This window comes from Watersipora subatra, chromosome 1, assembly GCF_963576615.1.
Source record: "Watersipora subatra chromosome 1, tzWatSuba1.1, whole genome shotgun sequence".
Lineage (NCBI taxonomy): Eukaryota > Metazoa > Bryozoa > Gymnolaemata > Cheilostomatida > Watersiporidae > Watersipora > Watersipora subatra.
This window is the reverse complement of record NC_088708.1, coordinates 54,458,788-54,485,580: the sequence shown is the minus strand read 5'-3', so window position 1 is coordinate 54,485,580 and position 26,793 is coordinate 54,458,788. Positions and strand designations below refer to the sequence as shown.

Below are 26,793 nucleotides of genomic sequence, written 5' to 3'. Positions count from 1 at the left end.
TCGCTCATTTTGATGGCTTATAAGCATAGTGATGCTAGCGGGGGTTTGCTTGGCCTAGTTCACTTCATTGTTGAGACATTACTCCTACTTTTAGAATTCGCTTAAACATTTTTGGAGCATAGAATGATTAGTCTCACAACAGATTTGCTCAAGGGACAAGAAGTAATGTTTCTGTTTGATTCACAAATAAAACAAGCAAGTCATGAGTAGGCAACTCCAAAATATAAATGCAAACTGCAACTTTCATGGCCTTTCAATTCACGTGATAATATCACGTGTCAAACCAATAACCACGTCGAGTTAAGTACGTCAACAAAATAAAGGAATTCCAACCTACGACGTTTTCTTGATGGCTGTGATACACTATTCGTTTTTGAGCTTTTAAGAGGTTGTAATCACATTTCCACATATTTTGTACCTACAACGCAGCAGAATAAAACATGGTGAGCCTTTTGATACCGAATAACTTTAATGTGAACTTTGTTGCAAGTCAACCTTTAAGGTTTACATATACACAAATATTAAACAAAATTGTTGCACCTTAATATAGTTTATATTGTGAAATATAAAACTCACTTGCAGACAAATGACATTTCATCTTGGAGCTGAGGCTACCATGATTTGTTACCGATCAAAAAATTTTGCAATGAAGTTTCTTAAAATTGTGTAATCTATTGGCGAGCTGATGCGAAGCTAATTCTATTACAATCATTGTCTGCATAGCAATCATCCCCCACCCTACTCTCTTAGCAGAAATGCTCAATGAGAACAGATATCTTTTAGGGACATGCTTAAGCTTGGTTCCTCACAAGAATGGCCAATAGCCTTAGAGGCTATCACGGGAAGTAAGAACATTTCAGCAGATCCACTGGTCGAATACTTCCAGCCTCTCATGGATTGGCTGAAAGAGTACAATAAAGAGCATGGTTATTCCGGTGATAATTGGGATGATAGTTGTCCAACCGATCTACCAGAGGTAGTATGACTAAAGCTATACCACCACTCTAGTAGTATCTGCATGTGAAACAGATTTCAAGTCTGTCTGCAATAGTAATCTGGCAAAGATTGTTCAATAAATACACCTGCCAGGTTTTGTGTTCTCAGCTTGTTGTCTTGAATTCTGACTTTGAAAACCGATTTTAAAGTGGTAAAATTCGTTTATAAATAGCAAAATAAACTAGACCCTTTGTTGGTAAACTAAAGTTTATATTGAGATTTAGAACAAACTAATGGCAACATTGTAGGTGTACAGTTGTTAGCTTTAAGGGATGGATTTACTATTGATCGACAGTGGTGTGTGTGAAATAAACTGGACACTTTGTTGGTAAACTAAAGTTTATATTGAGATTTAGAACAAACTAATGGCAACATTGTAGGTGTACAGTTGTTTGCTTTAAGGGATGGATTTACTATTGATCTACAGTGGTGTGTGTGAAATAAACTGAATAAATTGATAATGCATAACAATGTTGTAAATCTTAGTCTTCCAGCAAAGGGTCTAGTTTATCTCAGACACCATTCATTGTATGTTACTTCATGTTGTAGACAGAATAAATGAGAAATTACTTTAAAGTTATTCAGTTTTATTGGCTGTCATCTAAGGATATATAACTTTACAGAATCTTTGGCTCTAGCAAGTGATTGACTTTCGTAAACAAGTACTAAATCACTCAACCCAACTACTTGGTTGTGTCAAATGGTTCGGTAGAGCTTGATCTACTAAAATATTCAGCTTGGTCTGTTTGTATCGAGAATGTTCTTAGTTTTTAAGAATTCAATGAATATCTATCTAGTGTGTGAAAATACTGTACCTGCCATTTTTAAGCATGTTTTAACATTTACATTCATCCAGTGCAGTGATTGCAGCTCTTGCCAACAAAGAGCTTAGAAAGCGGGTCTAAATGTAATAAATAATTATTTCCATTGCAGGCGAGCTCGGTGGAGTCTGCTGAATGCGTTGTAGCATCAGCGGCTACTCACTCTACATGTGCCCTACTGCTGCTGCTGACCATGCTTCTACTGGTTAGGAGTTTCAAATAAAACACACACTAACAGGAAGTAGCTAACACCCATCTATGCAGTCTAACAAGAGTTGAACTTTAATCTGACACATATACTGATAGTTTACAACCCTGTTAGTCAATTATATAAATCATTTCAAGCGTTTGTGATTTTAAATATTATTATTATTGGTTAAGCAAACTACTTCAATTATTATTGGTTTGTTGTGTTCCCATAATTCAATAGCTTTGTTTAAAAACTTTTTCCTTTCAGCGGAGCTATTTTTTGCCTACTACGTAATGTTGTGCAAATCTGAAAAAATCTTACAACTAAAGAGTAATATTCATATACTAATAAATCTTCCAGCATAGAATAATGCTCCAATTGCAATAAAAAACAAAAAGTGCTTTGACCACTGCGTGCGATCACATCCCGATCTGATAGCAATGTTTAACCTTTATTAATATGCCAAATACGGATATTGCCACGTTAAGCAAACTACTTCAATTATGATTGGTTTGTTGTGTTCCCATAATTCAACAATTTTGAAAAGCTTTTTCCTTTCAGTGGAGCTAATTTTCGCCTACAACGTAATGTTGTGCTAAACTGAAAAAATCCTACAGCATAGAAAATGTTGCAACTGCAATAAAAAAACAAAAGTACTTTGACAACTGCACGCCATCACATCCTGATCTGACAGCAATGTTTCACTTTAATTAACATGCCAAATACGGATATTACCATCTACTAATGAGATATGCAAACACAGGTTATCGGTTGCAAGCAATATTATATAATCAAAATAATTGCAATTGTGAAATTTTATTGATTATTACTATGAACAGTTGACAGAAGAGGTAATCACTGATGTTTTGATTTACAAAATACATAAGCTCATCATATACATATATCATGTACTATGCACACAAATATAATTGCGCTATATCTACAATAATTAGTATCAATAAAACTAAAAACTAAAGCAAGGCAAACTTGCGTAATCATTCATGCGATATCAACCATCCGGTGTATAGAGTAGGCACTATTTACTGAGAATTTCAATAAATACAATTGGAAAACTGTAAAACATACGGGAATGAAAACAATATGTACAGGTGTTAAAAGAATCCAAGGCAAATAAAATAGATAAATAATGGCAACTGACATGAAGAGGCAGCCAGAGCACTAGCCAAACTAAAACTACTTGACAGTTCATCCGAAAGGCAGCTACTTTCATTGGTTGGCATCAAAAAATTAAGGTATTTACATTACAATGAGATCTTCATTTTGATGCATGAGGTATTAAACGATACTCTAAAAATCAAAGCTATTTCAAGAGTGAGCCGGTTACTTGACACGAGGTCGAAGACAGGCTCTCGTCTCTGATTCTCCGATAGCAGATATTTTAGTGAGCTGAACGCAGGGAGCCGACAGACGCATTCGCTTACCTACGAATGATTCTATGGCACTTCCGTGTCTCCTTTTTTTAGCCGGGCTGCCATGGATGACAACGGGCTTCCTACTTGTGCGCCTCAGGTTCGCGTTGCTCTTTCGAGAGGTAGAATCCAGCCTAAGAGATGAGCTTTTAATAACCGCCTTGCCGGTTTCAGTCAGGGAGGTGAAGGATTTTGCAACGCCTTTGAGCTTACGAAGGAGAGACTTCTTCTTCAAAGGACTGGCAAGAGTCGGTGGAGCTAATATATCTGAGGTAGAGTCTGGTGAGAGCCTCTCGTCTTGGGGAGATGATTGTCGCGCAGGGGAAGTGTCTCTAGAAACCTTTGGTTCAATCTGCAAGTTTAAACCGCACTTCAACTTCAACAAACAGATACAGTCAAACATGGATAACTCGCCCACGGATAGCTTGAACACATGGTTAACTCGAACAGTTTCTTTGGTCCGTTCCCACGTAATGATAAATTGCTATAGATAACTCGAACTCAACACTGTTAACTTGAACTGTTTTTTGCCCAACGGCTACCGAAACGGTTGTTATCGCTTTAGAAAATCACTTTATTCCAAGCCATAGAGGTAAACCTCAAATTTTCGTAATTCATAAGCGTCGTTATTACCACCATCAGCAAAATATTTTTGTCAACGACTTTTCTAAAGGTTTGGTGAAATTTGATTTATACCAAACACCCGCTTAGCGATCGCCCTTCGGAAGCAAGGTAAAGTGAGGTAATCTTTGCATAAACTTCAAGAAAAATCGGCAAAATTGATCGTGGGTAAAACGCTCAAAAGAAAAAGATGTATTTTCTTTTGAGCATTTCAACAACGATCAAGTTTTGCCAATGTCAATCTAAAAACGTCCTGGCAATAACATCACCTCAAACAACAAACCAATCTCAAGTGATAGAAAAATCTCTATACTTTTTGATAAAAACGTTTTAAACTTTACATTAGAAGCATTTAATTTGAAACAAACTGTTTGTGCTTTTGATTTATATTATAGTTTGTATATGTTCATGTATCTACTAATAAATAAGTAAATACATGGACTCGTGACAGTGCTCTGATAACTTGAACGCTCTGATAATTCGAACACTTTCGCTCGGTCCCGTGAAGTTCGAGTTATCCATGTTTGACTGTATACGAGAGAGCATAGAAAAAGCATCAGATTATGACATTCACCGTCTTTATACTACAAAGTGTTGCAAATGTTTAAATTCAACTCTGCGGGTTTACATAGGTCTAAATATGACGCCTACCAAATGAATGAAACGATAAAACATATTTCTGAGAAGGAAACGTCCGATACCTGATTACTCAAGTCTGATGAGCAATTCTCAGATTCGGCCTCATTTGATGCTGAAACGATGCAGTCTTCTTTACAAGCTGAGGAGTCGCTAGGGTTATGCTTGATGGAAAACTCATGAGAGGAGGCTGCGCCCTCGGGACTCGCTCTCAGCCAAGAACCGAAAGAAAATGCGCCTGACTTTGGCCTGAACCTCTTCAAGTCTTTGCTAGACTGAGTCCTCCTACAATAACAGACCACTGATGATTGTACTGGCTCACCAGAAATATAGCATTAACGATAAGCGCGAAGGAGCGCTGATTTCTCGCGTTTGTGAATATGAAAATATGAGCATAACTGAGATTTTATCACAATGAATCTGGTCATGTAATGTCTAAGCAGAACTTCATAAACTACTGGGAACACTTAGCAAATAACTTTTAAATGACAACATTGGGTTGTGGCTGCTTTGAACTAATAATGCTAAAACATAGAATGTTTCTTTTGTGAACATCAGTATATTACTAAAGCTACGCGTACTTCTATGATCAGCAAGCCAATAATGAAGCATCAAGAATGACCAGGAGTTAAAAAAGGTATATTCGTATTTTTGTTTGTCATTTTTTAATGATTCGCTCACATATCCTGCCTCTTTCATGTAAATATCCAATTAAAATTGTTCTAGCATATGAGAAATATGCAAAATATTTTATTAAGCTACAGTACAAGGTAGCAATAGAAGATTAATTTAGGAAACTGCAACAGTTGCTAGCACCATATGTTTCGGTAAAACCATAGGAGATGCTGCTGTTTATGATCAAAATATTAACTAGAATTTTGCAATTCCCACAATTGGCGCACGAATGACATTTTGTTTCAAGTTGGCAGTCTTGAATTCTGAGAACCATCCATATAATAGCTGTGATTCAAAATATATGTACAAAAAAATTAGACCAATATGTTGTTTAATATGTCATAATGGGGCTATCAATCTTACTAGTTCCTATCTAACCTTGTCCGCTTTGAATTTTTATACTTTTAATATATTAAAATCTTGGAAGACCCAACTGGGTGTTTGCGACGGAACTAGTGTGAATTCAATGTAAAGCTCTTAGCAGAAAAAAATACGGATAGAAAATAACTTTTGATTTAGCTAATAAAATCAACTTTTTGCTTGACCAATGGGCTTACGAACCTGAGTTTTGAATTATGATGATTGGATGTTGTATCAAGAGATGAGAGACTGTTAGTGCTCTTGCAGGGAGTCATAACTTTATGTATGATGACATCATACATGGCTATGCTGTGGTGAGCATGGTCAGTACTCATACCCTTTGGCACATCGTATCGGACGGACGGCTTTCCAAAATGCAGCTCAAACCGATCCTTGTCCTCGTAGTACTGAAGGTTATATGAACCAGTCATGGCAAGAACGTATCTCTCTGATGGCTCTAGACTTTCCTCATTCTCCTGCCGAACAGAGACGCATGCCAGGGTAACACGTAATACTACTCCGAAGTGAAGCGGTTAACTGATGTAGGGTACCCGTTGCGTAAGAGTAGTTGATGGTGTGAGCAATGGCTATGTTTCTAATGCCTATGAACTATAGTCTTTAAAGTGATTGAGAAACATTCTAACCTGACCAAGAACTAGCAATGTTTACTTTTTTATCCGCAACAAAAGATAATTTTTGCACTTTAAATTCCAGTAATTGTTGATATCAAACTGATCCTAAAAACAAATTTGATACTAAAATGTAAATTATTCGTTATTATTACAAACTCAGAAAATTATTTCTGATTATTCATGAGATAAACTGCCAACAAAATGCTGTAGTCGGCTTTTCTATCTACAATTTATCCGCAAGGAGCTTAGAGAAGATAATAGATAGATATGAACTTTATTATCACCGGTCAATGACGTGTTAAGTAATTTAGACCATGAGACAAAAACAAAAAACAGTAAAGTAAGTTATATGTATTGAAAGAAAAAGCTCTTTTTGCATAGCACTGTTCTATAATATAAATTGACAAGGTATTGGTGTCTGGTATAAGATGTAGTAGTGTTTTTAGGGAAGTAGGAATGCAATGGATGGTCAGACAGATTTAAAATACGATTTGTGTATTTTAAACAGCAAATATCTAAAGACGCATTTAGCGCCTCACCATTAAGCACAATGTCTGTTTATACCAACTAAAAAGAATGAGCAGACAACTCCCCAACTCCGCATTACAAATGTTCCACATAATATTGCAAGTCTGACCAGATAATTTTGGGCCTGAAATTCCTTAATAGATAAAAGTCTAATTAAGGGATTCGAGACGAGTGTTAACAATATAGTCTACTGGCGGTGAATAAACTGGGTGCAACTGCATGTAAATACAGCTATAAAACCATTTAGTGTTACAGTAATACAAGCTTACGAGTTTTCATGATTTTCTGACGAGTTTACATGCTATGAAGAAATTGTCGCACAACTCCGCATTTTCTATATTAGTCTGTTGCGCTTTTAGCTACAACGGGGCACATATTTTATATCGTGGCTGATACTATTAAAATGCATGTAAGGTCAAATGTCAATGTCAAAATGAGGAACAAGTTTTTTTTTTCAAATTCAGAGTTAATGTTTTTATTTCGGATACAATATTTTGAAAATAGGTATGTTGAAAACAGAGCTGCGTAGGGATGCTGTAAAGACAGCACCAATGAAGACGGAAATCCAACCTCCGATTGCAAAGATTTATGCAATAATACGAAAATTGATGCGTGCATCATACGCAGTACTTCATTGTGGATATGATTTCAAAAATACCCCCTCTTGAATCGGAGGTTTGAATCGCTTCGAAAAATTAAATATGCGAATTTTGAAACCATTTACATGCTACGAAGATGAAAAATATGACAAAAATTCGTAGCGTGTAACACTAGTGATTATATAAGTAAATATAATGTTTAGAAAGCAGCTTAAGCGTTCTAGTGTTAAAATTTTGGCTCATACATATACTGTACTTTCAAAAAGTAGTCTCTATTTTGCGAATTTTCACTTATCACAGAGGACACTAATCCCTGTATATTAGTGTAATATAATGTTCTCTGTGTATTAGTCTCTGTAGATTACGGTATTACATGTTGGCTTCAGCCTCCACATAGTTTGAAAACCTGAAAGTACATTAATTAATATAGACAAACATAAAGTGCTAATCATTGAAAGGAAATGAGGAAACAAAAGCGGTACAATATTCCCCACCTTAACATGAAATATTTCCTATCTTAACATGAAATATTTCCTACCTTAAGATACAATATTCCCTACATTAAGATACAAATTTCCTACCTTGAGATATGAACGAGCACAGAACCGTTCATTCCGATTACGAGTTTGACTAGCAAGAGCGGCCATTTTGTTTAGAGCATCAGGGACGGGAAGGCCAGGCGGATCTATCATGACAACAATGGCGCTGGTGTTGTCCGCTCTCAGTTTCCGTGTTCGCCATCTTCGAAGTACTATATTCACTAGAGTTGATGCGTGGTGGTAGTACGGGTCCCCCGACTTGGGATAGCCCTGCAAGAGAGCACAATTCAAACTAATCAACTCATTTATGTCTACCAAAAAGATTGTTGCGTTTACATAGAGTTACTAAAAAATTTGAAATTGTTTTGCTCATGAAATAACAAAATACAAATATGACAAAAGTGACAAATGATTAGGCTGTCTTGAAAATTTATTTGAAGTTTGTGCAACTATCATCCATTAAATTTTGTAAAATAAAACAAACATTTTATATTAAAATTTTGCTTAAACTGTTATTTTTATTGACGATTATTAATCACGCATTACGATTACATAATTAGGATACACTGCTTTGGAAGTACACAGTAAGTTATCTATCTTGGTAATAACGACATTCGTATTTCATAAGGCAATAAAAAATAAACAACTGTAATAATATAATTAATAAAATTATTGACCTACAAACATTTGTAATGAGCAAGCCATTACTATTGTGCTATTTTGAAATCATAAAATTTATTTGTTGTGTGGATGTTGTCAGCTTTGAGATTTATTTAGACCGATCAGATGAGTCTAGAGAGAAATATTTTTTAGGTCTCAAAGGAGGTGAACTTCACAAACTCTGCATAGCAATAACTTTTTCATATTTCAATTTATGTTAAAACCAAATATAGATTTGCCACCAATGGTCTGCCCTTCATTGGATTGTAGCACGAAATACTGCAGGCTACACATTTGTAATGCTGTCTACACAATATTTATTTCAAGTACATATTTACAAAAGATTTTAAAAATTGACTTTTTTAATTTTCTTCGTGCATGTAATATAAAAAACGAACCATTTGGCGAATTTTGTAGCAAAGCAACCCCTTTAAAGACGACTGCGGGTTTGTGAGATGGGGAATGAAGTAAGGAGAAAAGAGTAGATATATTTTACTGCTACCCTAGCGATTAGCAATGAAAATCAGAAACCTAAAGAAGCAAATCAGAACGCAAGCATGATCTTCACATGCTAAAACTACAGACTGATGAAACACGAAGAAACAAAGTGGCTAGGCATGAACAGCGTGCAAAGCTTAATTACAACGTGTGAAGCGCAGGCCAGCAATGCTCAGAGCAAAGTGAACACAATGCAATACTTGCCACTATTCCATTTCCCTGTTAAACATATAGAGATTGATAAACTTCCAGCAAAACCTATGCTGAACTTATAGAAGTAGTTTGAGGATTTTAAACAAGAAAGTGAAATACGTGCAAATGTGCTCGTATAATTATGACGGCAGAGGTACACTTACAAAATCTTGTGAACGCACGAACGAATTGTAACTGCTGATGCACAGACCAGTAAGGAACGACAGCATAACCTGTGTATAACTCGTGTTTGTATCAGACAGAGAAAACGCAGCAATATATAAATTTAAAGCGCGCGTGTATGACATCTTACTAGGAAATTCATTGGTTGTTATAGAAACGCTACACTACAATCGTTGTAAACATTTGAAATAAAAATTGTGAAAGCGTAATTTTAATAGCCAAAACTATTCAATTTTATTGCGAACTAAAAAACAATAATGGGTGCTTCGGAATGCCAAAAGCAAACTTCACTTGTTTTTAAAAAGAAGTTGTGCGACATTTCGCTAGTTCTCACATATTGAAATGAATATCATCCCTCCTTTAGTGTGCTCTAACCTTAGCAAGGTCTCTCCAATGGTGACATAACAGAGAGTCACATTATTGTTGGGTGACATAACAGAGAGTCACATTATTGTTGGGTCACAAACAGCTGCTTTATAAGATTACCCAATAACAACCAACCTTTTCATAAATTGCCTCCCTAAACCACTTCCGGTCGGTCATTTCGACTGTCGAGACTGCTCCCTTGTGATCTAGAAGGTTCCATAGGCCATCAGAAGCTAATATCAAACATTTTTGCTCGAGAGGGTCAAATTTCATGAAATCGACATCAGGATGAGGACTGATGGCGTACTGCTGACTGTCGTGATTGTAGCTCCAGAGGTCGCCTGAAAGGTCACAAATCAATGTGCTCTGTCACTGCTTGTTGACAACTTATAAACAAACTAATATAATATATATAAAATATAAATACAACAGATATACAATCATACAGATTTCCTAAAGATAATTGTATGGTGTGGTGGTTTGATGGCCAAAGCAAATAGTTGGCAAATATTCTTTTCAGTGCACTGGAAACATACTGACAAAACCTTAGTGTAGAACTAAATTAAAACTGTTAATAAATACGATTTCTTCAGAGAAAACAATTTAAAATATTACCCATGGTTAAAAAGAATGTGAGTGATTTAATTATGGTTAAAACTTGACTTTGTAAAAGGTAGCAGCTAAACTGGAATAGATAAACTACTGTGAGAGTTATAATTTATAAATTTTACCATGTTAAAAATGGTAACTTTCTCACAGTGGCACAGAAAGATCATTTCAAGACTGTTGCAACTGCCAACAGCGTCTTTACAACAATTAACTACCAAATATTAAAGTGATGTAAAGACAAATGGATAAAAGGATGCATATTTGGCTCAGCTGTGATACAGAAAATGCTAAAGGCACTGATCAGAAGGCGTTTTAAACTTAGCTCTCATGTACAAAAAAACTTTGTGAGTTGAGCTCATTTATCCTCTCTTAGCCTAAAACGTGACGATACAATATTAACCCCTTGACCTTTCACAGAAAATTTATTAATCGAATCCGAGCGTGGATGAGCACCTAAGCAGTATTGGCCGGTAGTATCAATCGCGCACTTTTTGCAATTGTCAGGTTGATCTACCAGAAATAATTTTTGCCAATAAGCACTGTATCTTCTACAAGATCTACATGTACACATTTATCATTACCATTTATAAAATATATCAGCCCAAATTATATCGATCTCCGCTGGTTAGCTATCAGTCAATCGTTATATTTTTCTTCTAGGGTGTTAATCGATCTTTTGTTGAACATATAGTTCCACAGACAGTGATCCCTGAGTACTAATAGTCAAACTACATACAACAAATGTAATATGTTGTCAGTCATGAATTCCCATGAACCACCACTACCTCACAAACTTCATCTATGTAATCTATCGTTTTATGTTTGATAGTGAAAACCTCTCATTTTACCTATTTTGGTTTAGCGCTACAGAATATCGTGTTTAAAAAATGTTTATGGATACGGTCTGTAAGGGTCACATTACAATGACAAGAGATTCTACTTGACAATTAGTTTAAAGGCAAATATGTGAAAATGTGATTACAAGCTCTTAAAAGCTCAAAAACGAAAAGCCGCCGTAGATTGGAATCTCTTTCTTTCTCTGACGTAGTCATGAAATTTGTTTATTGTCTTGTCATGTGATGTTTTCACGTGAACTGAAAGGCCAATAAAAAGCTGAATATAAAACTTATCGTAGCACTAGTTTATGACAAACACTTCAGGCTTTACCAAAGACCCCGTATCAAATAAAGATGCTCGCTACTTTGCAGCTTTGTTTCGGTTTGGGCTAATCAGCAAGTCGTAATCTGATCATGTGACCCAATCAGGCTTGGGGCCACTACCAGTGCAGTGCGCACTGCACTAGTGCACCTTACTAGTGCGGTACATAGTGCAGTGCAATTTAAAAATAGAAATGTCTAGTGCAATGCTAGTGCAAATTTGACATGAGTCCCTGGGTGCACTAGTGCAAGTGCAGTGCTTAGTGTGACATGGTATGTACTAGTGCAGTGCCTAGTGCGGATCAGAAAATTTCCATAAACGCACTAGTGCAAGTGCAGTGCACAGTGCAACATAAAATTCTCTAGTGCAATGCCTAGTGCGGATTGGAAACTTTTTCATAAATGCACTAGTGCAAGTGCAGTACCTAGTGCGACATAGTATGCACTAGTGCAGTGCCAAGGGCAGATTGAATATTATTATTTTCCTTTGATGGAGATGATGTAGATGGCATTACATTTTGCTTGAATGTTGGTATTGAATATGGAACTTTGATATTTCTTTGCAATGTTGTTAACTACTCAAATGAGCATGTGTTTGGAGTTTCCATGAATCCCTAGAACTACAATCAAGCCAACTTTATTTATTTACCATTGTCTATTGTCTTGTCTATTTGTCTCCATGTCAGTATTTGTGGATGTACATGTATATGTAGGATTTCAGTTTAAATCTATCTTTGATAGAGTGGAAGTAACTTATTGACTAAATTTCAACTTTCAATAAGTTTCTTGTAAACTTATGTTTTTTAAATACATGTATTTAAGTACCAATTACATATGCTTATGTACATATTCACAAGCAAAATGAGACCAATCCAGAGATAGTATGATTATATAATAAATGTAGGCATCTTTGAAGTAAGATCAAACTTGATCTATGAGTGATATGTTTATACCAGCGTGAGCGTGACACATCTCAGACCCAGACTTTCTTGAACATGACTAGAGGAATTTTGCCAGTACTACTGGCAAAATATAGCAATAGCTATAGCTGCTATAGCAAAAAAGCTCATTGGTCTAGTGCCTAGTGAAGTTTAATAGTGAAGTGCCTAGTGCATTTATGATTTTACACTGCACTAGTGCTAGTGCAATGTCTAGTGCACAATAACTTTTGCTATTGCAGTGCCTAGTGCATTTTTGACTTCACTTTTCGATGCACTAGTGCTAGTGCAGTGCCTAGTGCACAAGAATTTCTGCTAGTGCAGTGCCTAGTGCATTTTATATTATTACTATGCCATGCACTAGTGCTAGTGCATTGCCTAGTGCACAAGAATTTCTGCTAGTGCAGTACCTAGTGCATTTTATATTATTACTATGCCATGCACTAGTGCTAGTGCAGTGCCTAGTGCACCTTACTGTCGTCTAGCCAGCCAATAGTGCAGTGCGCTCAATACTCACTAGTGGCCCCAAGCCTGGACCCAATACATCGCAAATAATTTCTGCAGCACTTTTCGATTATCACAAATGACCAACAGGCTCGTCATGATTATCAGACAATGTTATGTACTTCTTCAAGCTAAGGCTAAAAAATTAAACGAATTTTTATGGTAAGTTATAAGATATCAGTGCTAAAAGTGACAGCATTACAATGACGATAAAACAGACGCGTAAGAACAATAAACATGGTTTTATTGAATGCGTGAAGTATATTTTGTGAAAATATTTCGACGAATAGGGTTGCATGAAAGTGTAAACAGAAACCATCTACCACAGCTACGTAACATTTGAGTCGTTTTGGAAAGAGAATCCAAACTACGGCGGTCTCGTGTGGCTGCGATTAACTGTTCGTTGTTGAGCTTTTAAGAGCTTGTAATCACATTTCCACATATTTTTCACCTACAACACAACAGAGTAAGACATGGTGAATCTTTTCATATCAAATAACTGTAATGTTAATTTTGTTGCAAGTCAACCTTTACTATTAATCATCGAGTCATATGAAAGCAACTACTTGGGTGGTACATCGGCTACAATTGATCAGTCTAGTTGAAGTAAGTTTTTAGCATTTGCCCTCAATTATATTCTATGAATATAATCTATGATATTTGCTCCTCTACTCAGAGATGAGCTTTATCTTTACAACAAAAATTAGTCACATTATAGAGTCGACTCGGCTTCTTTGGACTTCAACGACGCAAACAACGCGTCCAAAAGGGTTTCCTACCAGAGTGATGTACTGTAATTTCTGTTTGTTATTATTACTGTAATTAATATTATACTGTACCCTATTGCAGGTATAACCATATTTACTCTCTCACAGTATACTACATACGCATATTGTATTGTATCCTGGAAGTAGGTGTGAGACAATATAGGCCGTCTAATATGCAGTATAGTCTCAATTTTTAATGTCCGGACATGGCCCAGTCTGTATTAGTATGAACAAACAAGGGTTGTCTGGATAAACATATTTGATTTTACAAGAGATATTCACTATGTTTCCATGATGCGCAGTGCTTCGGAGTTGCGCTATCTCCGAATCATGGAAACGGCGTCTTCGCACTGAAATCACTGCGCACTGATCAGTGCGAAGCCAGTGCAAATTCGCAGCAAGGAAACAGCGACTGCGCAGTGGCTGCGCATAGCCCTCATGCCGTGGAGACAGATTTTTCGATGGTCATAAACTAGTACAAAGGTTGTCCTGCTAATCTTGTTTTTTCACTATTCTTCCGATCTTCTTTCACATAAATTTAATTATAGTCTGCATTCACGAGGATGATGAGGTGATTACTTTCCTGGACTTTGTTATCGATGCCAACACTTCGAAAAATAGGTGGCAAGTCCTAAATTAACGTTTAAATAATATATTACTTAAAAATACTTATTAAAAATATATTACTATGTAAAACGTGTGTTAAGGTTTGTAAAACCTTGTGAATGTGTATTGTAAATAAAAGTATAATGACGACAGAGTAATAAAAAAGACTGTTTATGACGTTCGGTATCCGTGATCGATTCTATTTCTCCATCAGGCGATTCGATTTATACAATTTCTCTTCTCTGGCTAATTTGCGGTATTTGCTGAAAACCACTGCGCAGCATGGAAACGTACAATCCCCTCGACTTCGGAGGGGGCTAATTCGCAGTACTGCGCACCATGGAAACATAGTGATTGTGTATCTGGTATTAACCTTCAAACCAAGAAGAAGACTGCTCTACACAGTCTGTAAAGTTGGATGACTAGTTTAGACACTTCAATGCATATCTCTCGACTTGTCTATCTAACAAATACAGCAAATGGAACATGATGGCTTTAGTATAGGCAGAAGGAAGACACAAAGAGCGGCTATCTCGACAAAGAGCGAGGAACAAAGAGAGGTGAGCAACGGATGTCACTAATTATTATGAAGACATCCGTTTAGTGTTACACTGTTGTGCGAATGGGTGGGTTGCAGGCCTGTGATAGCTAGCAGCAGATGGGCAGTTTGATGCTGAACACAAAAGGCATATCCCTCTATTTGCATTACTAAGCATACGAGAGAGAAATCCAGATAAAAATATCACATTTTGAAACTGATAGCTAGTCTTCCTATATTTCCAGTCATATTCCGTTTCTCAATAATTTGCTAAACAGAATCATGTTGACTGTTTCCCCGAATCTAATATTTAAACCCACTACCAAGTACTTACCGAGAGATCGACCAACAGCGAGAAATGGTATGTGGTCAATCTGGTCGGGTCGACTCACTGGTCCCTTCTCTCTTGGTCGCTGCCATACAACCCTCGGTACCCCCGCCTTTGGTATCACCTTGCCTCCCATCTTCTCAATCCGTCTCTTCTCAGCCGGAGAATCAGGCTTATGGTCCTACAAAGAATAGCATTGACCTGTTCAGATGGATATAAGATACCCTAGGACACTTATGTATTCGCCTCATCTAACTTTCGCGTTTTCGCGGAGTTGTTCTCTCGCAAAAATTTCATGACCGGAATTAAACTATCATAACAAACGAGCGAAAACGCTGAATTAAATAGCTTTGTTCACTGATAGTCCAAGAAACAAATGGCGGCAAGCGATCAAATTGCATTATCGATCCCGGTGACACAATTCTACCTATGGTTTACAATTACAAACTAGTCCCAAATTGGGTAATTTTTTTTTTACTGCTGAACCGAACCTGAGGAATCTAATTATGTTTGTTCCACTGCATATATTTTCACACCACTATATTTTCGCACTCATCAGAGCTGCGAAATTAAGTTGCAGCGAAATTTTACTCTGTATGCTACTCCCGAAACTAAATACTAGCGAAATATAAGTGTCCTAGGGTATGGACATCAGTGAAATAAATACTAAAAATTCAAATGGTTACGCAATTTTGGGCAGCACTCCGGGAGTGCTCAAAAAAATTCAACTGAGATGCAACTGTCACTTTAACTTGCATAGAACAGTTCAAGCAACAATATTAACAGCTACTACATGCATTCTGTGACAGGCTGGTTGGGAAAAGCTTGTCTGGAATTGAATGAATTCAGCACTATCCGCAACTACTTACGATACAGGGAATTATTAGTAGTGGGAATGTGTTAGCCTACAAACTTATGACAGTGACATTTTAAGACCTACACGACAGAAATAAACAGTGAAAAATCTTAAACTTTCAACCTTATGTTAAAGCAGGTGTCAGACAAAAAGTGAAGACATTCATATTTTGACTTGAGCCAAAATTAAATTTAGATTTGAACCTCAAGTTTCAGCGTTTTACGTCGTAACGTGTTCGAATGCTGCTGACTATGTGCTTCTATTGCCATCTAAGCAGTCGCTCACATATGTCCACATAACAAAAATTTAAACAGTCACTATTCTCAGACTTCTATTACTATTCAGCTAAAATAAGCGTGGTGTGTATAATACTGATGATATTAAAGCGAATTTGATAAAAAAATTCCAATTCAATCATAGTAAATTTCACTGATTTTGATATTACAGTTGATTACAACATCGTTCATGATAATTATAGACAGCGGGCACGTGGACTTAGTCTTTTGCGATGTGGACCCTTGGAAATTTGGGGTCAATAACAGTACGTACTCGCAAGACAGCGGTAGTAGGAACTGTGTATGACTACTATTAGCTTCATTTTAACAACAACTTAAAATCATCGGATAAACAAAATGGAGTAGTAATGATACATATCTAATCAGGTAAAATTTTCGGTTGGCTTACACAGCGAAATCTGTAGTTTGTTGTTGTCCGACATGACTACCCATTAGCAAGCTGGTGATCGATTAAAAACGATTTTTTTAATGGAAAAAATTGCTTAACAAATAAAAATTGCAAAAACACAAAGATTTTGTTGGTAGCGTACCTTCTTTAATACCCAGAAATCAATAGATAACAAAATAACAATGAACAAACATTTACTGATGGGCCAAGATGGTGAGCATCTCAATCATCTGCCCTTGTCAATGGTTTTGTGATAATATTGATATATGTACACCTTGCCACGTACACATGGTTTTACGAATCGCAAGCACTGAAAAGTAGCAATCTTTCTTAAGCCTGGTTTCCATATGCCATCGCAAGGCTCGCAACAAGGCGCACGACGTCGTGCGTAGGCCAGTTGTGATATGGAAACGTCAACGCGCGACGGTCGCGCGACGTGCGTACGCTGATCGCAAAGATCCAACAGAATGGATCCTTGCGATGGGTGCGTGCGATGAGATATCCCACAATACACCGCGCGACCTTTTCAACCTATCCCACAATGCAAACGGTCTCGAAATATTGGTTTCGAGAAATCAGCGTAGTGGAATACGCAGCAGTAAAAATGGAGAAGGAAAACGTAGACATTGGAGAGGAAAGCGGGGCAGTAATGAATACATCTGAACTGCTCTCAATAATTCAAGAATATCCGGCTATATATGATAAATCTAGCCAGTGCTTTCGAAACCAGAGACTTAAATTAAATGCGTGGAATCAGGTGGCAGAGAGAATGAAATCATCGGTGGCAATGTGCCAGAAATGCTATCGTTCGTTCCGAACGAGGATTGGAAGGTGAGACCAAAAAAATTAATAAAATTTCGTAGTGAAAGATGATGACATGAACTCTAACATGTTGACACTAGCACAGGGCATGCTGGGTGATTACTAGGAATTGTTGACAACAAAATCGATGCGAAAAAAGCGTGACAATGATCCAAAATAATTAGTTTCATTTTCACTTATGTATATGTATTATTATTTGGTAATACTAATAATAAATAATGCGTTCACGTACGGTAGGGAAGTGAATCAGCTAAGTGAGTTAGTGAATGTAGTAAAATAAAAGTATATGTATTTGAAGTATGGTTGTGGTCACTTGTTACTATTTTCTTTTCCATAGATATGTCAGAGCAAGAGCAGGGCCTTCTGGGTCTGGACTAAAAGACATTATATGTGAAGACTCTGAATATGAGCAATATCGATGGCTCTTCACGCACATCAAACAAAGAGGAGTTGTGACATCGGCGCAATCTGAGTCATCTGCTCCACCTATTCTATCCCCTGACCCATCCTCTGCTTCATCACCCGTTCCATCATCTGCTCCATCACCCGGTCCATCATCTGCTCCATCTCCAGCTCCATCACCTGTTTCACCATCAGCTCCATCAACTGTTCCGTCATCTGGTCCAGTTGCTAAACCTAAATATACCTCTTCTAGAAAACGACCATGGTCGAAGGCTAGCAAGTTGGAGAGTGAGGCAGATGAGGTAGTCCATATTGAAATATCTGTTACTGCTAAATTGTACTCATTCATCTATGTTTCTTATTTATTTTATATGTTTATTATTTATTTATGTTTCTTATGTATTATTTGAGGTTCATTGTTGTAGATCGATAAACAAATCCTGAAAGCTCTTGAAAAACCAGAAGAGGAAGATGAGGATAAACTATTTGCTATGAGCATTGTGCCAAAGCTTCGACGTCTCAAAGGACGGGTGAAAAGCCGAGCACAACTCGACATCATGAGGATTTTGGATGACGCTGAGTTTGCGGAGCCTGCGTACCAACAGCAAGAGCAGCAGCAGTGGAGTGGAGAAACTAGCCAGTTCATGCAAATGCTTTAGAAGCATATATAATATTAGAGCTTCTATATAATGTTTATGTGTGATAATATACATATGTGTAGATATGTATGTATGTACATATAACTATATATATATATTTATACATATATATATTTATACATATAAATATATATGTACATATATATGTATAAATATATATATATATGTATAAATATATATATATAAATATATATATATATATATATATATGTACATATATCTATATATATATACATATATCTATATATACATATATCTATATATACATATATCTATATATACATATATCTATATATACATATATCTATATATACATATATCTATATATACATATATCTATTATACATATATATATACACATATGTATATACACACACGCTTATATATATATACACACACACATATATATAAATATGTATATACATCCTAATAGAGTTAGTCTGATTGTGGTGACTTCATGTATTGTGATGAATTCATTGTGGTGTATTGTTTCAACTTGTTTTACATCATAATATAGTGTCACATGACAGTTCAAAAACATAGAATAAAAAATAACTTGACACACAGATTGAATTAAGTGAACAAGAAATGTGAACTCATTGCACAGTATCACCATGTTGCCGCTTCCCAGTGCTTGTGACAAGCTGTACTTGCCATGGAAGTGCTGCTTCTGGCGAGTTGACATATCTTGTGAGGCATTCCCTGATCTCCTTTGCAGTATATGTATGATTGAGGGGTCGTGGTCTGAGTCTGCCTAAGGCACCACCACCCTCTGTTACTTCTTTTCTCCAATCGCCTTCGATCAAGTCGCCCGTATCGCTGTAGCTATCAACAAAGCCTGTTGGCTTGTAGCTAGCATTATCGGTGAGCATCAGGTAGTTATGGAGGCAAACACAAGCCTGGACAATCAGGTCTACCAAATCCAATTTTGCACGGATTGGCCGGCGGAATATACGCCATCGTGCACACAGTATTCCAAATGTATTCTCTATCGTTCTTCTACTTCTTGAGAGTCTATAATTAAACACTTGTTGCTCTTGGCTCAGATTTTTGCCTGGCCATGGCTTCATGAGCCAATTGGTAAGTGGAAATATTTCATCTCCAACCAAATAGTATGGGATAGAGAACTGACCATGCTGTGTGGGTGGAGGAAGATCATGTACTCCATGGTCAAACTTTCGTATAAATGATGAGTGTTTAAAAATTCCAGCATCATTCTCGCTGCCATAACTACCGATGCTCACACTTAAGAAGCGATAATCGGCATCACAGACAGCCATAAGAACAGTGGAATGAAAATGTTTATAGTTGTAATATAATGAGCCACCTCCACTAGGACATTCAATAGCCACATGTTTCCCATCCAATGCTCCTATAACGTTTGGCATATTCCATTCAGAAGTGAATTTGTCTCCAATCAGTGTAAAGTCCTCTCTGCTCTGTGGTTCCTTTAGATAGCGATCTTTCAAAGAGTCCCACAGAGCCTGACAGACTTCACGAACGATCTTGCAAATTGTTGCGCGTCCAACTCTGAAGTTGAAGCTTTGAGACTGCTGAGAATCTCCTGCAACAACAAATACCATTGCCCTAAACGTAATCAATTATCTTTAACACAATTAATTGAATAAGACAGGATAAGCATGTTTTTAAGTGTATAACAATGAATGGCCGAGATTTGTCGATTGTAGTCTGTTAGGCAGCAGTAAAATACATAAATATAAAATACAAATACATCAAAGGCATCATGTTCCAGCTTACCAGTTGCAAGGTATCGAAGTGTAATTGCTAAGCGTTCCTCGTGGGAGATAACTTCACGACTCCGGCAGAATCTTGCTTTCATATATGGTGAGACACAGCTGAGCAGGTGGTCAAATCGCTCAGGTGTCATCCTCATATATCTTCAAATTGAGCAACGATGATAAGCAACAATAAACACATCGCAGATTTTTAACTGATACTAGAGTATGTATGTACGTCAGCATTAATAATGTTATTATTACCGTTATCATTATTATCACGTGCGTGTATGAAAAAGAAGAAAACACACACACGTACTGACGCACGCAACTCACCTGAAAAAGGTTTCCCGATCTCCTTCCTTCAACTCTTTAAAAAGAGTATGGTACTGGCCAAGCTGTTTCCTTTTTTTGAGTGAACCACGTATCCAAAATGCATGTTTCCTGGGCATTCTTCTGAGTGCGTTGATTTTACGGCGCATCCTTCTCCTGAGGTACAGCAAAAGTAGAAGCCTCCGCCTGCGTGTCACCATGATGTTTATATCGCGAAGAATTCTGTCTCCCATACGAAAGAGTAAATCGGAAATGACGAAAGCGAAAACGTTTAGCTGGAAAACCCCACATTTTCCTAAAAGCATGACGCCTACGCGCGCGCTATGGAAACACTGCATCGCATCCGACGCAATGCGTTGCGCACGATCATTACGCAGCGCACGATCATTGTGCTGTCATATGGAAACCAGGCTTTAAGCGATCTTTCTTCATATTCCTACTCTACTGGCTTTGACTAAGCCACGCCTCAGAAAATACTATGTAGTGGAAATTTCCCTTTCTGGATGAATAGATAAATCTATAATGAGCAATCATGAGGCAATACATGATTACATAATTCTGCTTGCAGAATGATTACATAATGCTGGTGCAGGAATAGGAGTCAGTCACCTCGGTGTAAAATTATAGTTACAAAACCAAATGCTTTTAATGCTGGGAAACAACTCTTCAATTTGGGTATTGAAAAGGCCATTTTCTATTGAAGGTATATCAGACTTGTTTGTGAATAGGGAACAGTTTTGACAACTGACAAATGGATGATACAGGCGGATGAAGATGAACCAAAGTTTGAAAAGGAAAGGCTGTGAATTGCTAACGAATAGGACCATGATGGATTCATAGTTGATTTGCCTGTCACCAAGCTTTTCCACTATATTTAGTTCTGTTTATCTTTTGTTCTAGGTGATTCATAATATTCTTGAATCCTTTCAAATCCACAGTGAAAACATATACATGCACAAGATAGTAATTACTACTAGGCTCAGAATACTTCGCCGACTAAGATAGGAGAGTTAATGTGACATGCCGTAAAAAGCTCAAAAGCTTATTAATATGTGTGGCTACATCAGCTTACATATGTCTACATAATATAACTCTGTACAGGGAGGTTGTTCGTTTTAACACATGATGGCCCTGCGAAGAGCTGGCATTCTCACAAAAATGATTATTTAGTAACATTTCTAAAAACAGAATCCCCGATATCCAGGTGCCACAGTGACGATGAAGAATCTATTAAGAAAAAGAATTAAAAAAACAACAAGCTCCTTCCACAATGTAAAATGCACTGGTTCTCCATATTATTGCTAGTGGCATAACTACCTGCACAATTATTTCAATGTGTCTGGAAGCTGTTGATTGGCGCAGGTATTGGAGTCCCGGTCTACTAAATTTAATATTGCGAGTTCAAATCTCACATGATGCAGTTTTTTCCCAACCTTTAACCGTGGCTCGGCTCTCATTATAGTCAATATTACTATTATGGTTGCATAATTCACTTCAAAAGCTGTGATAATGCTAAACTAAAGGTATATTCCTTATGCTATATGCATACTTGCCAAGTAGTTGAGAAAAAAAAGCGGGAGAATGACGGTAACTATAGTAGTTGAATCTGAAGACTAGATTTCTTTGTGAAGTTTTTTTTCTTCATTGGTATTTACATAGGAGGGCCTTCTACGATTTTATTCATATTCATGTACTCTACTATCAATGTGAGGTCATGGTCGTTTGCCAATGATATGTCACAGCTCCATGTATAATCTTTGTTTATTGATGAAAAACTGTAGAGCAAATCGTTAGACATCAATGTTGCTAAATCTAAATAGCCCAGGTTTTATGGCAAGCAGACGGTTTAATAGCGATCTGTTTCATTGTTGCTAACTTTGTATGATGATACAAGCTCACAACCAGTAAACAAAGGGGAAACGACAAGTAAAAAAAATTGAACCACTACTTTTATTGAAAAAACTGGAGGAAAACGGGAGATTTTGTGAAAAAGGGAGACTTGACTTAAAAACCTGGAGGGTCCTGACCAAACCGGGAGACTTGGCAAGTATGGATATATGGTCTAATAAATACTGTCAAACTGCTAGAACCATAACCATTAAAGATAGGGTATGTGTTAGTAAACAGTGTATTTGATGAATGAATAGAATGATAGACAGAAAAGTACAAGGAATGGAACAGAATTGACTGGCAGCTGCATTTTCCCATTGATACCAAGATTGCCAAAGTCCAGTAGTCGATATAAATGGGTCAAACCTAGCCGTAGAGCCCTGAAGGCCAGCTGCTTGCTACTACAGCTAGGAGCCAAGAGCCTTTAGGAGTGCCATATCAATAAGTGCGTACTTACTACTAGTATTATAATGAAGCAATGGAGAACAGCAAGCTATGTTTCGGGTCTTTGTATCTGAGCTTTTATCTTCAAGCAAATAATGACAGGACAAACAAAAACTAGTTATACAGAGAAATGTGAATAGGTCGTATAACTAAGACATGACACTGTCGTAGCACCACGCTACCGCATTTTAATGGTGTTAACAATTTAACAGAAGTTTGTTGGGAAATTATGGACCGAGTCAGTCTGCTGTTCATGGGTATAACACACAGTATGGCAAGCCGTAGACAGAGTATGGTATTTACCTCACAAAACCTTATAGAGGTAATTGTTATTAGCTAAGGATAACGAGAAAGTATTTTTTAGAAAATGTACATAACCACTAAAAGGCTCATGCTACAACCGCAGTGAATACAGCTGAAGCCTGGCTTTCCATCAGCAGGACTTACAAAGGTTTTGATATGTGAAGATTTGATCAAATATTTTTTTCGTCATGCGAGGCAATTTCCAACAGATGATGTCTGAATGGTTTCAAAACGCAATTCTGTAAATCAGCAGATACATACTTCCACTTCATATACATTGTTTGATTCCGTTGGCTCGAAAAATATTGAACAGTACTTCATAAGCCATATGAATATAATACTGCTATTAGAGGTAATAGTTATGAAAAAAGGAAGGCAATACTTTTATGTATAATTGAAAAACAACAAATAATAGAAAAAAAACCTGAGCAAAATCTTCTGATCAAATACTTGTAGAATTTATGAAATATCAAGTAGTTACCATGAGAAAGAGATGCAAGGAAAAGAAAGAAAAGAAATTGGAGAGGGTGGTTGTAATAATTAAAAATATAATTTAAAAAATTAAAAACATGTAAGCATTAATTTACAATGATCACCTAGTCTAAACTAGACTAACTCTGGGTATCTCTATCCCCACCTTTATCTGCACATCGCCCATCTTCTGCCTCGCTAAACCTACATATTAATTTGCCCAACTTAGATGTAAAAATAGACAATAAAAACTATTTTTTATTAATAATTACTTTATTTATCTAGTTTCTTACATATCATTCAGATTTGTTACATAGAATTTTTACATAGTTTTACGTAATGTATTTGCTTTAATAAATACTTGAAAAATTTATCATATTAAATGCATTACAATGCATTCTTATAAGAATCTACACTCCAACATACAACAAAGTGAATATATAAAATTGTATGGAATACCGAAGTTTGACTGTATATTCAGTCGCACTGCTATCTTCCAGTTTTACAATTAGCAGCACACTAGCGGAATCATCGAGTAGGAAAAAACTATTTGTAAGGAGCAAGCCAGGATCACACCTTAAGAAAGCTGTGTAAATGAGCTTTTTGTTTTACAAAAAATGGCTAACTATTATGGGTTGATTGAAACACCTGGCCTTATTTTCTACAAATATAATGTAGTGTGTCAAGTTTAATATAAATTTCTTTTGGCAACTGGACATCTTGTTTCTCACACTTGATTACAAAACCGCCTCAAAGCCTACAAACAACAATGTGCACTGGTTTCTTTCACATATGCTGTGTACCCGATTACTGGCAAACCGGTATGACCCCATGTAACGACAGCCATTTTCGGCATGGTGATGGTTCATCTCTCAATAAATTTTTGATAGCTCCCAATACCCAAGTTGTTCAAGGCCTACGCAAAAACAATAGTGTGAGGATTATCGGAGGTTTACCACTGTAAGATATTCAGAGAGCCAGTTGCCCTTGCCAACGCCGGCTTCAGATTGGATGCCTGAACAGATGCCGCTGTCACCCACATGGCCTGTGTAGATGTGACAATCCTTAATAAAAACTATACTAGCTGTTGTGCCGGCTGTGCTAGGCAAGCCTGTCCCAGTCGGTGGCCAACTACCTATAACAACACAAATAAAAACTACAACATTCAAATATATCTTAGAAATGCATCAGCTAGATAGATGCTTGGGGTGGGATTCATTGTTTCCATGGAGATAACAGCTCAAGTCCTCACCTAAATCATATATGCTTGTCATTCAAATTCATTCATTTTATAAAACTAATGTTTGAGAATCTGGAGCCAGAGAATGCGTTTGGAAAAAGTCATGAACATCGTGGGGCTTGCAAGCTTTCTTGTTGTAACAGAAGGCTATTTATAAATAAACAAGATCTAGCAGTCATGCACTGATTAAACATGAAAACTACAGCAATACTTTTAAAATTTTAATTCCGAAGTCATGACGATAGAACTTCCACAATCAATAAGTAGGAACATAGAAAATGAAAAATCATGAAGATCATGAAAATGTAAAGCCTGTAGGCCTACAAATTATGTGTCAAAATAGTGAAGAATCTAAAGTTTGGCTGATTCTCTATAGCACGGCACAGCACACAGTAGGTATAGTAATCTAGTGAGCAATGTGCTACGTCTGCTTATTAAGCTGATCACGCTTATTGTAGGGTCTATTGTAGCACAATTACTTAACGTGCCTACGTTAATAAGTTCCGCCTTGATAGTAACACCGTATGTACTAACTTGTATTATGCTGTAAATGGATTACGCAGTATTAAAACGATTCTTTGGTTATGTAACCTCTACTACGCAAAGCTCGTGTGTAGCATGATGAAGACTCAGCAGTAATAAGAATTTAATTGCATCTTATAAAAATCTTAAGTTGAACGCTAAGACTGGTCGAATGTTGAACAGCATGTAGGCTACAAGAGTATCAACCAACAAAGCAGGCTTTTAATCGAAACAAAAAATTCAGGAACGCTGAGCAGGTACTTTGCTAACTCCTTTGTTTATCTACGATATGATGGAGAAACAAGTAGCGAAATTCTTAATAGATGGTGATATTAGCTAAAACGTGTTGAAATTCAGATCGTAGTAAACAAACCGGAGTAGTAGAGTGGATGCAATATTTTTTTCTTATAGTTTAAAAAAATACCAGATCATGATTTGAGCATTTACCTTTGAAGTGGTAAACCTTACTTTTTATCCACAAAAAAACTTAATTTGAAGTCAAGTCTAAAGCAATTGTATTTGATTTGCAGACCTGGCTAGGCAAGCATAAAATATATGAAACATACCTATCTCTTTCCACATATCCTCATGAGTCTTTAAAAATCCTTCTTGAATAGAACGTATTACATCCTTTGGATCACTACTAAAGAATAAAATGTTAGCTGTTATGTTTTTGTGTAGATTGGCTTTGGCATATTTGGCGGCATCAGCTCCTCCATGACCATCAAATATTCCAAAATATACGTAGAGAAATTTCCCTGTTTCTTTATCACATTCATAGTGAATTGCGTACTGATCTTCCATATACTTTCGGTCTCCTTGATGAAGGGCTGCAGACACTCTAATGTTCCAATCCATGATGATACACTATTAAAAGATCTAAATACCATGCCAAAACGAACACGGTAAGTCAGCTGATTCCCTCCCTTTTTAGAAGTTGATCATCGATTGACTCGAAGCAACGCCCATGTTCATTGGTCAAACGTCGAGTTCGCTCGTGACACGGTTGCTTGGATTCGCTGGTTTAATTAAGATTTTGTGTTAGGAGGTAATTTTTT

At 36.8% G+C, this 26,793-nt stretch overlaps 3 protein-coding genes across 5 annotated transcripts in view; 2 read left to right on the top strand and 1 right to left on the bottom strand.

Annotated features, from left to right (window-relative positions):
- The window catches only part of LOC137410656 (angiotensin-converting enzyme-like), a 41,572-nt gene extending 39,073 nt beyond the window's left edge, over positions 1 to 2,499 (top strand). The window contains exons 14-15 of the mRNA XM_068096119.1: positions 784 to 976; positions 1,930 to 2,499. Coding sequence (XP_067952220.1) covers positions 784 to 976; positions 1,930 to 2,040 — 304 coding nt within the window. The 3' untranslated portion in view covers positions 2,041 to 2,499. The remainder of the gene's footprint in view (positions 1 to 783; positions 977 to 1,929) is intronic.
- A 308-nt stretch (positions 2,500 to 2,807) lies between these two features.
- On the bottom strand, positions 2,808 to 26,655 carry LOC137397803 (uncharacterized). Of its 3 annotated transcripts, none has more exons than XM_068083973.1 (9): positions 26,302 to 26,655; positions 24,930 to 25,108; positions 15,380 to 15,554; positions 10,062 to 10,267; positions 9,390 to 9,404; positions 8,070 to 8,297; positions 5,931 to 6,205; positions 4,760 to 4,979; positions 2,808 to 3,789 (listed from the first exon to the last, which is right to left on the bottom strand). In XM_068083973.1, exons 1-9 carry the CDS (start codon positions 26,591 to 26,593, stop codon positions 3,349 to 3,351), a joined length of 2,031 nt encoding a protein of 676 aa, XP_067940074.1. In that variant the 5' UTR covers positions 26,594 to 26,655; the 3' UTR covers positions 2,808 to 3,348. The 3 variants fall into 3 exon arrangements, with proteins under 3 accessions (XP_067940074.1, XP_067940075.1, XP_067940076.1); XM_068083974.1 differs by having other exon boundaries at positions 2,808 to 3,777; XM_068083975.1 differs by lacking the exon at positions 9,390 to 9,404.
- On the top strand, positions 17,518 to 18,796 carry LOC137385390 (transcription factor Adf-1-like). Its single transcript, XM_068071841.1, has 3 exons — positions 17,518 to 17,744; positions 18,073 to 18,439; positions 18,563 to 18,796. Exons 1-3 carry the CDS (start codon positions 17,518 to 17,520, stop codon positions 18,794 to 18,796), a joined length of 828 nt encoding a protein of 275 aa, XP_067927942.1.
- Positions 26,656 to 26,793: the final 138 nt, after the last annotated feature.

Excerpts from the sequence above, each read along its gene's own strand:
- LOC137397803 (XM_068083973.1), bottom strand. The coding sequence starts at position 26,593 with ATGGATTGGAACATTAGAGTGTCTGCAGCCCTTCATCAAGGAGACCGA. Across the intron at positions 25,109-26,301 it reads GGATATGTGGAAAGAGATAG|GTAGTTGGCCACCGACTGGG; the intron begins GTATGTTTCATA and ends GTGTTGTTATAG. Across the intron at positions 4,980-5,930 it reads CATCATAATTCAAAACTCAG|GAGGACTCAGTCTAGCAAAG; the intron begins GTTCGTAAGCCC and ends CTGTTATTGTAG.
- LOC137385390 (XM_068071841.1), top strand. The coding sequence starts at position 17,518 with ATGGAGAAGGAAAACGTAGACATTGGAGAGGAAAGCGGGGCAGTAATG. Across the intron at positions 17,745-18,072 it reads TTCCGAACGAGGATTGGAAG|ATATGTCAGAGCAAGAGCAG; the intron begins GTGAGACCAAAA and ends TCTTTTCCATAG. Across the intron at positions 18,440-18,562 it reads TGGAGAGTGAGGCAGATGAG|ATCGATAAACAAATCCTGAA; the intron begins GTAGTCCATATT and ends TCATTGTTGTAG.